General features: G+C 43.9%; 1 protein-coding gene across 1 annotated transcript in view; it reads left to right on the top strand.

Moving 5' to 3' along the window:
- Positions 1 to 15,000, top strand: part of LOC124040401 (ras-related protein Rab-40B-like) — a 62,379-nt gene that overhangs the window by 42,004 nt on the left and 5,375 nt on the right. The window contains exon 4 of the mRNA XM_046357560.1: positions 12,646 to 12,706. Within this exon, the coding sequence (XP_046213516.1) occupies positions 12,646 to 12,706 (61 nt within the window). The remainder of the gene's footprint in view (positions 1 to 12,645; positions 12,707 to 15,000) is intronic.

The raw sequence follows: 15,000 nt of genomic DNA, 5'->3' as shown, positions 1-15,000 counted from the left end.
GAAGCAATAGGGTTCCATTTGGAAGCAATAGGGTTCCATTTGGAAGCAATAGGGTTCCATTTGGAAGCAATAGGGTTCTATTTGGAAGCAATAGGGTTCCATTTGGAAGCAATAGGGTTCTATTTGGAAGCAATAGGGTTCTATTTGGAAGCAATAGGGTTCCATTTGGAAGCAATAGGGTTCCATTTGGAAGCAATAGGGTTCCATTTGGAAGCCCATTTGGAAGGGTTCCATTTGGAAGCAATAGGGTTCCATTTGGAAGCAATAGGGTTCCATTTGGAAGCAATAGGGTTCCATTTGGAAGCAATAGGGTTCCATTTGGAAGCAATAGGGTTCCATTTGGAAGCAATAGGGTTCCATCCTAGTTCCCGTCTGTGTCCCAACTGCAATCCTGTTCCCTACATAGTGCACTACTTTTGACTAGGTTGTATGTAGGGGATAGAGGGCCGTTTGGTACACAGACCCTCGTCTTATCATCGATTTGATAAGTACGGGGAGGGGCGGTGTACCAAACAGTACCCCGACTGTATCATGTTGATGAGATTAGGAGAAGAATAGAGTATTGTCCTGAAGGAGGTCAGCGAGAGGCGGACCTTGTTATAAGGAGAATCGTAAAGGCAGAGATGAGTTCTGTACAGAGGCTCAATAAGAAACATGCAAGTCTGATTACAGTAAGGGGGATTGTAGCCATATTTGTCAATAGGGATGAGGGAAGGACACACACACACACACACTCTGTGGTCCCCATTGTGTGCCATCCCCGCCTCTCCACTCTACTCCTGACCCCCTACCCTGAGAGCAGTACTTTTATTTTTAGAGGGTTTTGCTTTTAGTCGAGTCAATATTGAATTATTAATCTGGAAATTTAGTTTGATGTCTAAGAGGCTGAGATTATTTCATGCTTTAACAGAGAGGGTGTTAGAAATGCTCTCTATCCTCCTCCCTATGGCTACACGCTAATCACAGCTGGCTAGCGTGTCATTGGGAAAACAGTGGTACAATGGGGCCAAGAGACAAGCTATTTTTCAATCTTTATTTATTTGTAAAACATTATTTCACCTTTATTTAACCAGGTTAGGCGAGTTGAGAACACGTTCTCATTTACAACTGTGACCTGGCCAAGATAAAGCAAAGCAGTGCGACACATACAACCACACAGAGTTACACGTGGAACAAACATACAGTCAATAATACAGTAGAAAAAGTCTATATACAGTGAGTGCAAATGAGGTAAGGGAGGTAAGACAATAAATAGGCCACGGTGGCGAAGTAATTACAATATACCAATTAAACACTGGAGTGATAGATGTGCTGAAGATGAATGTGCAAGTAGAGATACTGGGGTGCAAAGGAGCAAGATAAATAAATACAGTATGGGGATGAGGTAGTTGGATTTATTTACAGATGGGCTATGTACAGGTGCGGTAATCTGTGAGCTGCTCTGACAGCTGGTGCTTAAAGCTAGTGAGGGAGATATCAGTCTCCAGCTTCAGTGATTTTTGTAGTTCGTTCCAGTCATTGGCAGCAGAGAACTGGAGTCGACGATCGGTAGGATGGTCAGTTTTACGAGGGTATGTTTGGCTGCATGAGTGAAGAATGCTTTGTTTGCAAAATAGGAAACCGATTTCTAGATTTAATTTTTGATTGGAGATGCTTAATGTGAGTCTGGAAGGAGAGTTTACAGTCTAGCCAGACACCTAAGTATTTGTAGTTGTCCACATATTCTAAGTCAGAACCGTCCAGAGTAGTGATGCTGGACGGGCGGGCAGGTGCGGGGATAGGGTTATTGTGGTTATTCCTATGGTTATTGGTTATCCCTAGGTTTAGGTTAGTGGTCACAAGGCCATCAGACTTTAAACAGCCATCACTAACACAGAGAGGCTGCTGCCTACATACAGACTTGAAATCATTGGCCACTTTAATAAATAGATCATTAGTCACTTTAATAATGTTTACATATCTTGCATTACTCATCTCATATGTGTATACTGTATTTTATACCATCTATTGCATCTTGCCTATGCCGCTCGGCCATTGCTCATCTATATATTTATATATTCTTATTCCTTTACTCAGATTTGTGTGTATTAGGTAGTTGTGGAATTGCTAGATTACATGTTCGATATTGCTGCACTGTCGGACTTAGAAGCACAAGCATTTCGCTACACCCGCATTAACATCTGCTAACCATGTGTACGTGACCAATAAATACAATTTGATTTGATTTTAACCACAATAACCCTAATCCCAGGGATAACCACTAGTCCTAGGAATAACCAATAACCCTAACCCTAGAGATAATAAGCATAACCCTAGGGATAACCAATAACCTTATCCCTAGGAATAATCCTAACCCTGGGGATAACCACTAGCCCCAGGGATAACCAATAATCCTAACCCTAGAGGTAACCACAATAAGCATAACCCTAGGGATAACCAATAACCTTATCCCTAGGAATAACCCTAACCCTGGGGATAACCACTAGCCCCAGGGATAACCCTAACCCTAGAGATAACCACAATAGGGATAACCAATAACCTTATCCCTAGAAATAACCCTAACCCTGGGGATAACCACTAGCCCCAGGGATAACCAATAACCCTAACCCTAGAGGTAACCACAATAAGCATAACCCTAGGGATAACCAATAACCTTATCCCTAGGAATAACCCTAACCCTAACCCTAGAGATAACCACAATAAGCCTAACCCTAGTGATAATCAATAGCCCTAACCATAGGGATAACCACAATAACCCTATCCCTAGGGATAACCACTAGCCCTAGGGATAACCACAATACGCCTAACACTATGGATAACCACAATAAGCCTAACCCTAGGGATAACCACAATAAGCCTAACTCTAGGGATAACTACCAACCCTAACCCTTGGGATAACCACCAAACCTAACCCTAGGGATAACCACCAACCCTAACCCCAGGGATAACCACCAACCCTAACCCCAGGGATAACCACCAAACCTAACCCTAGGGATAACCACCAAACCTAACCCTAGGGATAACCACCAACCCTAACCCCAGGGATAACCACCAACCCTAACCCTAGGGATAACCACCAACCCTAACCCCAGGGATAACCACCAACCCTAACCCCAGGGATAACCACCAACCCTAACCCCAGGGATAACCACCAACCCTAACCCTAGGGATAACCAAAATAAGCTGATTGCAAAGCTGCAGCTTGTGAGAAGGAAGGAGAATATGAGTATTTAAACAGTGGAAGGTTATTATCTTATATTTGTATTTCTTTCCCCTATAAAACATCTTCTCCCTCCGTAGTAGACTGTTGTGTAACTAATCTCATCCCCAGGCTCAATCTCAGAAGAGAAAGAGTTGGCTGGTGGATGAAATCTTTATGTACCAGATGGTTTATAGTGTCACTATATTAAATCATATCAAGAAACAATGAGCGTGACGATGCACTCTCTCATCGAATTAAAAACACAGCTGGATTTCAAATCTAATAGAAGTCTAGGCCTAAGGCCGACGCGTGAGCCAACCCAAACACTGCTCTGGCATCCAGGTCTGAAGAATGCAGTCTGAAAACATGCTATTGCTCTCACTCTGCTCTCCCACTACCCTCCCAGATTGCATTATTTTAAATGCAGGCTTAAAATACCAGTGTCTTTAATCCTCTCTTTGTAAAACCAATTATGTGGAATGTATAAATTGTCTGAATTTCACAGACAAATATACTACACATTTGAGAAGTAATTAGTGTTGCTAAACATAGATAATCATCGGTGATGGTCTGACAAGTGATTGGTTGGTTGTTGGCCAACCGCAATAGATGGGTCGTTTCAATTAAGTGTTTTTTTTAAATAAATATTTTAAATAGAAATTGTGCACAAATATAGATTTTGTTAAATGAAGAGTACTTTAATATACAGGGCCTACATCCTGTTGATAGCCTACATCCTGTTGAAAGCCTACATCCTGTTGAAAGCCTACATCCTGTTGAAAGCCTACATCCTGTTGAAAGCCTACATCCTGTTGAAAGCCTACATCCTGTTGAAAGTCTACATCCTGTTGAAAGCCTACATCCTGTTGAAAGGAAAGTCTACATCCTGTTGAAAGGAAAGTCTACATCCTGTTGAAAGCCTACATCCTGTTGAAAGCCTACATCCTGTTGAAAGTCTACATCCTGTTGAAAGCCTACATCCTGTTGAAAGGAAAGTCTACATCCTGTTGAAAGTCTATATCCTGTTGAAAGCCTGCATCCTGTTGAAAGGAAAGCCTACATCCTGTTGAAAGGAAAGTCTACATCCTGTTGAAAGGAAAGTCTACATCCTGTTGAAAGTCTATATCCTGTTGAAAGCCTGCATCCTGTTGAAAGGAAAGCCTACATCCTGTTGAAAGGAAAGTCTACATCCTGTTGAAAGGAAAGTCTACATCCTGTTGGAAGCCTACATCCGGTTGAAAGGAAAGCCTACATCCTGTTGAAAGCCTACATCCTGTTGAAAGCCTGCATCCTGTTGAAAGCCTGCATCCTGTTGAAAGGAAAGCCTACATCCTGTTGAAAGCCTACATCCGGTTGAAAGGAAAGCCTACATCCTGTTGAAAGGAAAGTCTACATCCTGTTGAAAGGAAAGTCTACATCCTGTTGAAAGCCTACATCCGGTTGAAAGGAAAGCCTACATCCTGTTGAAAGCCTACATCCGGTTGAAAGGAAAGCCTACATCCTGTTGAAAGGAAAGTCTACATCCTGTTGAAAGGAAAGCCTGCATCCTGTTGAAAGGAAAGCCTACATCCTGTTGAAAGGAAAGTCTACATCCTGTTGAAAGCCTACATCCGGTTGAAAGGAAAGCCTACATCCTGTTGAAAGGAAAGTCTACATCCTGTTGAAAGGAAAGTCTACATCCTGTTGAAAGCCTACATCCGGTTGAAAGGAAAGCCTACATCCTGTTGAAAGCCTACATCCTGTTGAAAGGAAAGCCTACATCCTGTTGAAAGCCTACATCCTGTTGAAAGGAAAGCCTACATCCTGTTGAAAGGAAAGTCTACATCCTGTTAAAAGGAAAGCCTACATCCTGTTGAAAAGAAAGCCTACATCCTGTTGAAAGGAAAGCCTACATCCTGTTGAAAGGAAAGCCTACATCCTGTTGAAAGGAAAGCCTACATCCTGTTGAAAGGAAAGCCTACATCCTGTTGAAAGGAAAGTCTACATCCTGTTGAAAGCCAACATCCGGTTGAAAGGAAAGCCTACATCCTGTTGAAAGCCTACATCCTGTTGAAAGCCTGCATCCTGTTGAAAGGAAAGCCTGCATCCTGTTGAAAGGAAAGCCTGCATCCTGTTGAAAGGAAAGCCTGCATCCTGTTGAAAGGAAAGCCTGCATCCTGTTGAAAGGAAAGCCTACATCCTGTTGAAAGCCTACATCCTGTTGAAAGTCTACATCCTGTTGAACTTTTTTAACATTTTGTTGCGTTACGAATTCAAATGGATTTAATTGTACTTTTGGGTCTTTGATCTATACAAAATACTCTAATGTCAAAGTGAAAAAGGTTTTTACAAATGAATAACAATTAAATAACTAAAATAAATAGTTGTTGCATAAATATTCACCCTTTTCCTTTAGATACCTAAATTAGTTCAAAAGTCCAATTTGGCTCAACAAAATCACATGATAAGTTACATGGGCTCCTTCTGTGTGAAATAATAGGGGTTGACATGATTTTTTTAAATGACTACTCCTGCCTCTGTCCCCCATACACACAACATCTGTAGGGTCCCTCAGTCAACTATTGAATTTCAAACAGATACAACTACAAAGACCAGGGAGCTTTGCGAAAGCCTCATAAAGAAAGGCAGTGATTGGTAGATGGGTAACCACAACAGATCAAATATTGAATACCTATTTAAGCATGGTCAAGTTAATAATGATGCTGCGGATGATGTATTAAACCACCCAGGCACAAAGTTGTCCTTCTGAACTGAGCTGCAGGACAGGAAGGAAACTGTTCAGGGATGGAAACATTGAGGCCATTGGTCATTTTGAAACAGCTACAGAGTTCAATGGCCGTGATGGGAGAAAACTGAGGAAGGATCAACAACATGGTAGTGACTCCACAATTTTTTTATTTTTTTTATTTCACCTTTATTTAACCAGGTAGGCTAGTTGAGAACAGGTTCTCATTTGCAACTGCGACCTGGCCAAGATAAAGCATAGCAGTGTGAACAGACAACACAGAGTTACACATGGAGTAAACAATTAACAAGTCAATTTCACAGTAGAAAAAAAATGGGCAGTCTATATACAATGTGTGCAAAAGGCATGAGGAGGTAGGCGAATAATACAATTTTGCAGATTAACACTGGAGTGATAAATGATCAGATGGTCATGTACAGGTAGAGATATTGGTGTGCAAAAGAGCAGAAAAGTAAATAAATAAAAAAACAGTATAAAAACAGTATGGGAATGAGGTAGGTGAAAATGGGTGGGCTATTTACCAATAGACTATGTACAGCTGCAGCGATCAGTTAGCTGCTCGGAGAGCTGATGTTTGAAGTTGGTGAGGGAGATAAAAGTCTCCAACATCAGCGATTTTTGCAGTTCGTTCCAGTCACAGGCAGCAGAGTACTGGAACGAAAGGCAGCCAAATGAGGTGTTGGCTTTAGGGATGATCAGTGAGATACACCTGCTGGAGCGCGTGCTACGGATGGGTGTTGCCATCGTGACCAGTGAACTGAGATAAGGCGGAGCTTTACCTAGCATGGCAATAATGACCTAAATGACAGAGTAAAAATAATACAAATATACAGAATAAAAACATTCTAAAACAGGACATATGTATGCAGTAAGGCAGTAAAGTAATCAGTGATGTGCAGGTTTAAGGTCATTAACAATTGTGTCTACACACCATAATTTGCAAATAAATTCATAAAAAATCCCACAATGTGATTTTTCTGGATGTTTTTCTCATTTTGTCTGTCATAGTTGAAGTGTACCTATGATGGAAATTACAGGCCTCTCTCATCTTTTTAAGTGGGAGAACTTGCACAATTGGTGGCTGACTAAATACTTTTTTTGCCCCACTGTATCTAATTATAGACACTTTGATTAACAAATAGCCTATTCAAATGATGGAAATTATAAGCAGAAACATAGTCTACTCCTGCTCCTCCCCTCCGGTGTTCGATGTCGTCGGTTTACTAACTACCGGCCCTGGCTGCCCATCATTACGCACACCTGGGCCTCATCATCAGTTACACCTGGGCATCATCAGTTACACCTGGGTCTCATCATCAGCACCTGGGCCTCATCACACCTGGGCCTCATCAGTTACACCTGGGCCTCATCATCAGTTACACCTGGGCCTCATCATCAGTTACACCTGGGCCTCATCATCAGTTACACCTGGGCCTCATCATCAGTTACACCTGGGTCTCATCATCAGTTACACCTGGGTCTCATCAGTTACACCTGGGTCTCATCAGTTACACCTGGGCCTCATCAGTTACACCTGGGCCTCATCAGTTACACCTGGGCCTCATCAGTTACACCTGGGCCTCATCAGTTACACCTGGGCCTCATCAGTTACACCTGGGCCTCATCAGTTACACCTGGGTCTCATCAGTTACACCTGGGTCTCATCATCAGTTACACCTGGGCCTCATCAGTTACACCTGGGCCTCATCAGTTACACCTGGGCCTCATCAGTTACACCTGGTCCTCATCATCAGTTACACCTGGGCCTCATCATCAGTTACACCTGGGCCTCATCATCAGTTACACCTGTGTCACGAACCGGCTCAAAGCCCGTAACAAAGGGAGGCAACGTGGAGATAAGGAGTAGCAAAATATATATTTATTAACTAAAGCAACTAAGGAAAATATCCAATGGTGTGTGTAATCAGTAATCAGTAGTGTAAGTGAGTGTTTTGCATGAATGAATGTGATAATGCAGGGTTTTGAAAGGTGCCAAAGCAAACAAACAAAAGGCCACCAAGAACCACAACACAATCTACAACAGGTGTCTGCATGGAGAGTCTCCTCCATGAATGTGGAAGAGGTCTATTTATCCTGGGAGACACCTGGCCCAGGTATTTCCCATGTAGCTGACGACCCTCTCAACTCCGCCCACCGGCATCCTAATAAGGAAACAAGAACAAAGACAGAATACGGCAGACAGAGTGGGAGGGTCGTCACATTCCCCCCCATAAAACCGGGGACCAACAAGGACCCCGGAACAACATACCAGCCTCCCGCGTCCCAAATTGACACAGGCCTCTGCGTCCCAAATTGACACAGGCCTCTGCGTCCCAAATTGACACAGGCCTCTGCGTCCCAAATTGACACAGGCCTCTGCGTCCCAAATTGACACAGGCCTCTGCGTCCCAAATTGACACAGGCCGCTGCGTCCCAAATTGACACAGGCCGCTGCGTCCCAAATTGGTGAGGGGTTATGTGTTCACACCTCCACCTGCCCCAACCAACCTCCTCCTCCTCAGACCTCAGCAACCTCTACGCATAGGAAGCAATATTTAAGAGGAAAGAAGAACACAAGACCAGGAGGGAACAGACAGGAAAGATAGAACATGACAACCCAAAACAATGGTCAGTCATGTAAACATTCAGGAACATGGCACAAAAGACCAACAGCTACAAACTCCAACGAAAAGAACATCAGGGTCCTTCTTAATTTTTACAACTCCCAACGATTCATAGTCACTTCCAACGATTCATAGTCACTTCCAACGATTCATAGTCACTTCCAACGATTCATAGTCACTTCCAACGATTCATAGTCACTTCCAACGAAACAGAATTTCACTAATTTCAATCATTTAAGCTTGTAGTGTTCAGCGATCTTCCACAGCTGTTCTTAAGTACATAATTCTAACAGGTCCTCTGATGGAAAGCGAATGAACTTGTATACATGAGACACCATAGTCATAAGTAAGTAATCTTGCTCAACCCCTCTGCTGAGCACATCAGACCACAACCAGAGAAATGACAATCACCCTGAGCACCACAGGAGATGAGATACGGAGCTTCCCCAAAACCTACAATAACTCAACCCTAGTCTTCGTGCAGATTTGCGGTGGGTATTTACGCACTGTAGCCCGCTGGCAAGGAAATAGAACTCCCCAGCATGCTGGCAAATTCCACCAAGCCACGGACGTGCCCCCGAGACAACTGTTCAGTCCACAGGCACCACACAAAAATAACAAACATTTAACCATGCCCAACATGTCCCAAATTGAAACACGTCACTAAGCCTATCAGGGGAAAAAGGCTATAACTCTGGATAGCAAGTTCCACTACCCTACACAAATCTCCTACCGAGGTACACAGCCGATTTACTCACCTCCTCAGTTCTACTTTCCAACAGAAAGTAGAACAAGAGTTTCCAGGCTAGGCAAGGCCTGGAAACTAACCATTATACTCTCTCCAACGCAGCACACAAACCAAACAACAAAGGCAACCAATACTGGGCCGATCACACTCAAACACCATATTCAAACCAAACACGTACCTCCACGGTCTCCCAAACCAATAGTTCAAAGATCCCGGATGAGCCCCCACTTGTCACGAACCGGCTCAAAGCCCGTAACAAAGGGAGGCAACGTGGAGATAAGGAGTAGCAAAATATATATTTATTAACTAAAGCAACTAAGGAAAATATCCAATGGTGTGTGTAATCAGTAATCAGTAGTGTAAGTGAGTGTTTTGCATGAATGACTGTGATAATGCAGGGTGATGAAAGGTGCCAAAGCAAACAAACAAAAGGCCACCAAGAACCACAACACAATCTACAACAGGTGTCTGCATGGAGAGTCTCCTCCATGAATGTGGAAGAGGTCTATTTATCCTGGGAGACACCTGGCCCAGGTGTTTCCCATGTAGCTGACGACCCTCTCAACTCCGCCCACCGGCATCCTAATAAGGAAACAAGAACAAAGACAGAATACGGCAGACAGAGTGGGAGGGTCGTCACACCTGGGTCTCATCAGTTACACCTGGGCCTCATCATCAGTTACACCTGGGCCTCATCATCAGTTACACCTGGGCCTCATCAGTTACACCTGGGCCTCATCAGTTACACCTGGGCCTCATCAGTTACACCTGGGCCTCATCAGTTACACCTGGGCCTCATCAGTTACACCTGGGTCTCATCAGTTACACCTGGGCCTCATCATCAGTTACACCTGGGCCTCATCATCAGTTACACCTGGGCCTCATCAGTTACACCTGGGCCTCATCATCAGTTACACCTGGGCCTCATCATCAGTTACACCTGGGCCTCATCATCAGTTACACCTGGGCCTCATCAGTTACACCTGGGCCTCATCAGTTACACCTGGGCCTCATCAGTTACACCTGGGCCTCATCATCAGTTACACCTGGGCCTCATCATCAGTTACACCTGGGCCTCATCATCAGTTACACCTGGGCCTCATCAGTTACACCTGGGCCTCATCAGTTACACCTGGGCCTCATCAGTTACACCTGGGCCTCATCAGTTACACCTGGGTCTCATCAGTTACACCTGGGTCTCACCTGGACCTCATCAGTTACACCTGGACCTCATCATCAGTTACACCTGGGCCTCATCAGTTACACCTGGGCCATCATCAGTTACACCTGGGCCTCATCATCAGTTACACCTGGGCCTCATCATCAGTTACACCTGGGCCTCATCATCAGTTACACCTGGGCCTCATCAGTTACACCTGGGCCTCATCATCAGTTACACCTGGGCCTCATCAGTTACACCTGGGCCTCATCAGTTACACCTGGGTCTCATCAGTTACACCTGGGTCTCATCAGTTACACCTGGACCTCATCAGTTACACCTGGACCTCATCATCAGTTACACCTGGGCCTCATCAGTTACACCTGGGCCTCATCAGTTACACCTGGGCCTCATCAGTTACACCTGGGCCTCATCATCAGTTACACCTGGGCCTCATCATCAGTTACACCTGGGCCTCATCAGTTACACCTGGGCCTCATCAGTTACACCTGGGCCTCATCATCAGTTACACCTGGGCCTCATCATCAGTTACACCTGGGCCTCATCATCAGTTACACCTGGGCCTCATCAGTTACACCTGGGCCTCATCAGTTACACCTGGGCCTCATCAGTTACACCTGGGTCTCATCAGTTACACCTGGACCTCATCATCAGTTACACCTGGGCCTCATCAGTTACACCTGGGCCTCATCAGTTACACCTGGGCCTCATCAGTTACACCTGGGCCTCATCAGTTACACCTGGGCCTCATCATCAGTTACACCTGGGCCTCATCAGTTACACCTGGGCCTCATCATCAGTTACACCTGGGCCTCATCAGTTACACCTGGGCCTCATCAGTTACACCTGGGTCTCATCAGTTACACCTGGGTCATCATCAGTTACACCTGGGCCTCATCATCAGTTACACCTGGACTCTACCACCTTCCTGATTACTCCCCATATATATTGGCCTCTGTTGTTATTTCCCATCAGGCGTTATTGACTCCATGTCCCGACACCACTCCTGTTTTTGTATTGTTCACATTCTATTCATCTCCCCCTGCTTCCTGACTCCCAGCGTCCATGTTACAGATTAACACCTCAATATTACGGAAGCAGCAGTTGATCAAGGCTTCTTTCAGATGGTTAGCGAACAGGGAAACCTATACTTATCCTGTACTTATCTAATCAAGGTGTTCTAGTGTTTTAGTTGTCATGAATCTAAACATTTACAATGTTTCTTCCACTTTGACTTTACAGAGGATTTTGTGTAGATCGTTGACAAAAGAAAATACGATTTAAATACATTTCAATCCCACTTTGTAACGCAACAAAATGTTTAAACATGTCAAGGGGGTGTAGGCTTTCCACAGGCATTTTAGACCACATGGAGAATTAAATCATGCTGAAATTCCCTCTGTCAATCCTGTGTCACTTCTAGAAAGATTTCAACCCACTTGATCCAAACATTTCTCAATGTTTCACCATCATTGTAAAGGCATTAGTTATTGTTATTGTTGCTTTGACAAAGTCATTTCTGAAGATGATGATTTATTTAATGTGATTCATTCAGTGTCCCTCGTTTTAAGGTCAACACTGTGATGTGAACTGAACCCTCAATTTAATATGTTACTTCCTGCTTTTATATATTTTTAAAAGAAACACTGGTCAAATCAAGAGCGCTGGTTCTACTCTTTTTGGTCATTTTCTGGTGTTTTGTGGTGGGAAAATAAGTGGGTCGAGCAAAACACATCAACGCTGTTACCAATGTTTTAGTCATTAAATGTTGTGGGGAAATATGCATTCAATTGCCACTCCCTGTTGCACACAAGCTTCCATTTCCCAGGTCACAAGGAGATTTATGGATGATTTAAAATGCAATCATCAACCCTGGTACGGTCAACCATAGTCACTTGTTTTTTTATGAAGTTGAATATGTGCTTTTAATGACAGAATGTTACAATTTGTTGAAATTATTATTATTATTTTTTTTTTTACCAAGTTACACTTCTCAAAAGGCACAGAATTTGTGGAACAACCCAGATGCCTTTCCCTGAATAAGGTTGTGAGATTAAGGGTTGGAATGCTGTGCGATTTGATTAACAGGTGTCTGACCTGCTGACCCTTTAACCCCTGACCTCTAACCTTTGTGTGTTGTTTCAGGGACACATCTGGCCAGGGGCGCTTCTGCACCATCTTCCGCTCCTACTCCAGAGGAGCACAGGTGCGTGTGTGTGTGCGTGTGTGTGTGTGATTGTGTTTGAGTGTGCACCTTTGCCAAAAAAAAAGAGTGTGTTTAGCATTTTTCAGTACTTTGTTTGATTAATGGGTCAGTCTACACAATCAGAAATACCATGGTGTTTACAGCAGGGGAATGCTGCACAGTAAATGTACAGTAAATGTATAAAACATGTTTTACTGCACAGTAAATCCTCATGTATAAAACATAAAATCTTAGTTTTGCGAAAACCTCACTCAAAGGACAGATTTAATCTCTGAGGAAAGAAATAGCTTGAGAATTTCAATATAATGAACATAGCAGCCTGTTATGAAAATGTTTTAGGATCACCACCACAGATGACCTGTAAAAACGGCGTTGTAGCCTATACATGTATAAGCCTACTGGCTGTGCTAATATTATAGAATAGAGACATGGGAGTTGTTTGTACATGCTTTCAGATCCATCTGTATATCAGCAACATCACTATGGACCCTGGCATCTTTTCCTGTGGAAACGTCACAGAATGGGTGGGTGGGTGGGGGTGGGCCTGTTCAAAAACAACAGTTGAATGATAAATTGTTAGTGGATCCAGTCCTTTTATCATGTAGGAAGTTAATTTAGTTCAACCACATCATTGATGTGCTACTACTGAATCATACTGGCTTTACCCAATCCTGAACCACTGCTGATCAGCTACGGAGAATTCTCACCTCCCAGGCGATGAAGGAAAATGACTTTCTGAATAAAAACATTTTGTTGTTTAAAAAAAATATATATATATTACTAATCTGCCCGTTACCAACCATAGACTGGCTGTTACCATGGTGACAATGACATCCCTGCCATAGCGAGGCAGAAGGATGTGCTTCTTGAACACTGTGTACACACCATAAATATAGTCATCAGAGATCAACTCTCTGTGTGTGTGCGTGTGCGTGTGCGCGTGTGTGCGGGCGGGCGGGCGGGTCGGTCAGGTCACAACAAATAGAAGTCACACACACAAGTCTCTGGCCTCTAACAGTTCTATAGAATGCATGCTGATGGAGAATTGGCTTGAATCCTCAGTGTTAGTTGCTGGTGCCACCGGTGACAGTCAAACATAATAGCAGATGGACCGACTACTCTAGCTAATTGCATTCATACTGTAATGTGCATTTCCCCTTTTACAGTTTACACCACCTATGTCAGAGTCAAGGCCCGCGGGCCACATCCGGCCCGCGAGAAGGTTTTTTACGGCCCCTGGGATGATCTTGATTTATTATTAGAACCGGCCCGCAGACCGCAGCAAGCCGGCAGCCCGCAGATCTTTTACACGCACCAATACTACATTTCCCACAATGCAACGGTGACGCACCGAGCAGTAGGCTGCTTCATTTCAATATTTATTGGCACAGCAGTTGTCAGCATCACAGTAAAATTAACTTTCAGATACCCATCAAAAATGGCAAAACGGAAGGTGGACACTGAGAACCGGGGGGTTTCAAACAAGGTGGGAGTCGGAGTATTTGTTCACGGAGGTAGCTGGAAAACCTGTGTGTCTTCTGTGTGGAGAAAGTGTGGCGGTACTGAAAGAGTATAATCTGAGACGACATTATGAAACGAAACACGCGGACAAAAACAAGAATATGGACATGGAACAAAGGCTACAAAAGGCAGAGGAATTCAAACGAGGCCTCAAATCTCGACAGGCTCTGTTCAAAAAAGCCAAATCACAAGGCCAGGCTGCTGTCAAGGCCAGTTTTATTTTGGCAGAAGAGATCGCTAAATCAGCCCGGCCATTTACGGAGGGGGATTTCATCAAAAACTGCATGATTAAAGTTTGTGACGAAGTTTGCCCAGAAAAAAGGCAACTCTTTTTAAATGTGAGTCTGAGCAGAAACACCATTGCCGAGAGAGTAGACCAGTTGTCCATCAATCTAAAAGAGCAGCTTGTGAAAAAGGGAAAAGATTTCATTGCATATTCCTTGGCTGTGGATGAGAGCACCGACATTTCTGACATTGCCCAGTTGTCAATTTTCATCCGCGGAGTGGACTCCAGCCTAAGCGTGACAGAGGAGTTTTTGGCTTTACGTCCTATGCATGGCACAACTACGGGGCATGATTTGTATGAAGAGGTGTCAAGATGTGTAAATGAGATGGAGCTGCCTTGGGAAAAACTTGTGGGTTTGACAACCGACGGAGCACCTGCGATGTGTGGACACAGGAGCGGACTGGTGACGAAGATACGGGAAAAGATGCAAGAGGAAAACGCGACAGGTGAGCTGACAGCTTATCATTGTATCATACACCAGGAAGCG

This window comes from Oncorhynchus gorbuscha, linkage group LG07 (genome assembly GCF_021184085.1).
Source record: "Oncorhynchus gorbuscha isolate QuinsamMale2020 ecotype Even-year linkage group LG07, OgorEven_v1.0, whole genome shotgun sequence".
NCBI lineage: Eukaryota > Metazoa > Chordata > Actinopteri > Salmoniformes > Salmonidae > Oncorhynchus > Oncorhynchus gorbuscha.
The sequence above is the reverse complement of the archived record's forward strand: the minus strand, read 5'-3'. Positions and strand labels throughout refer to the sequence as shown.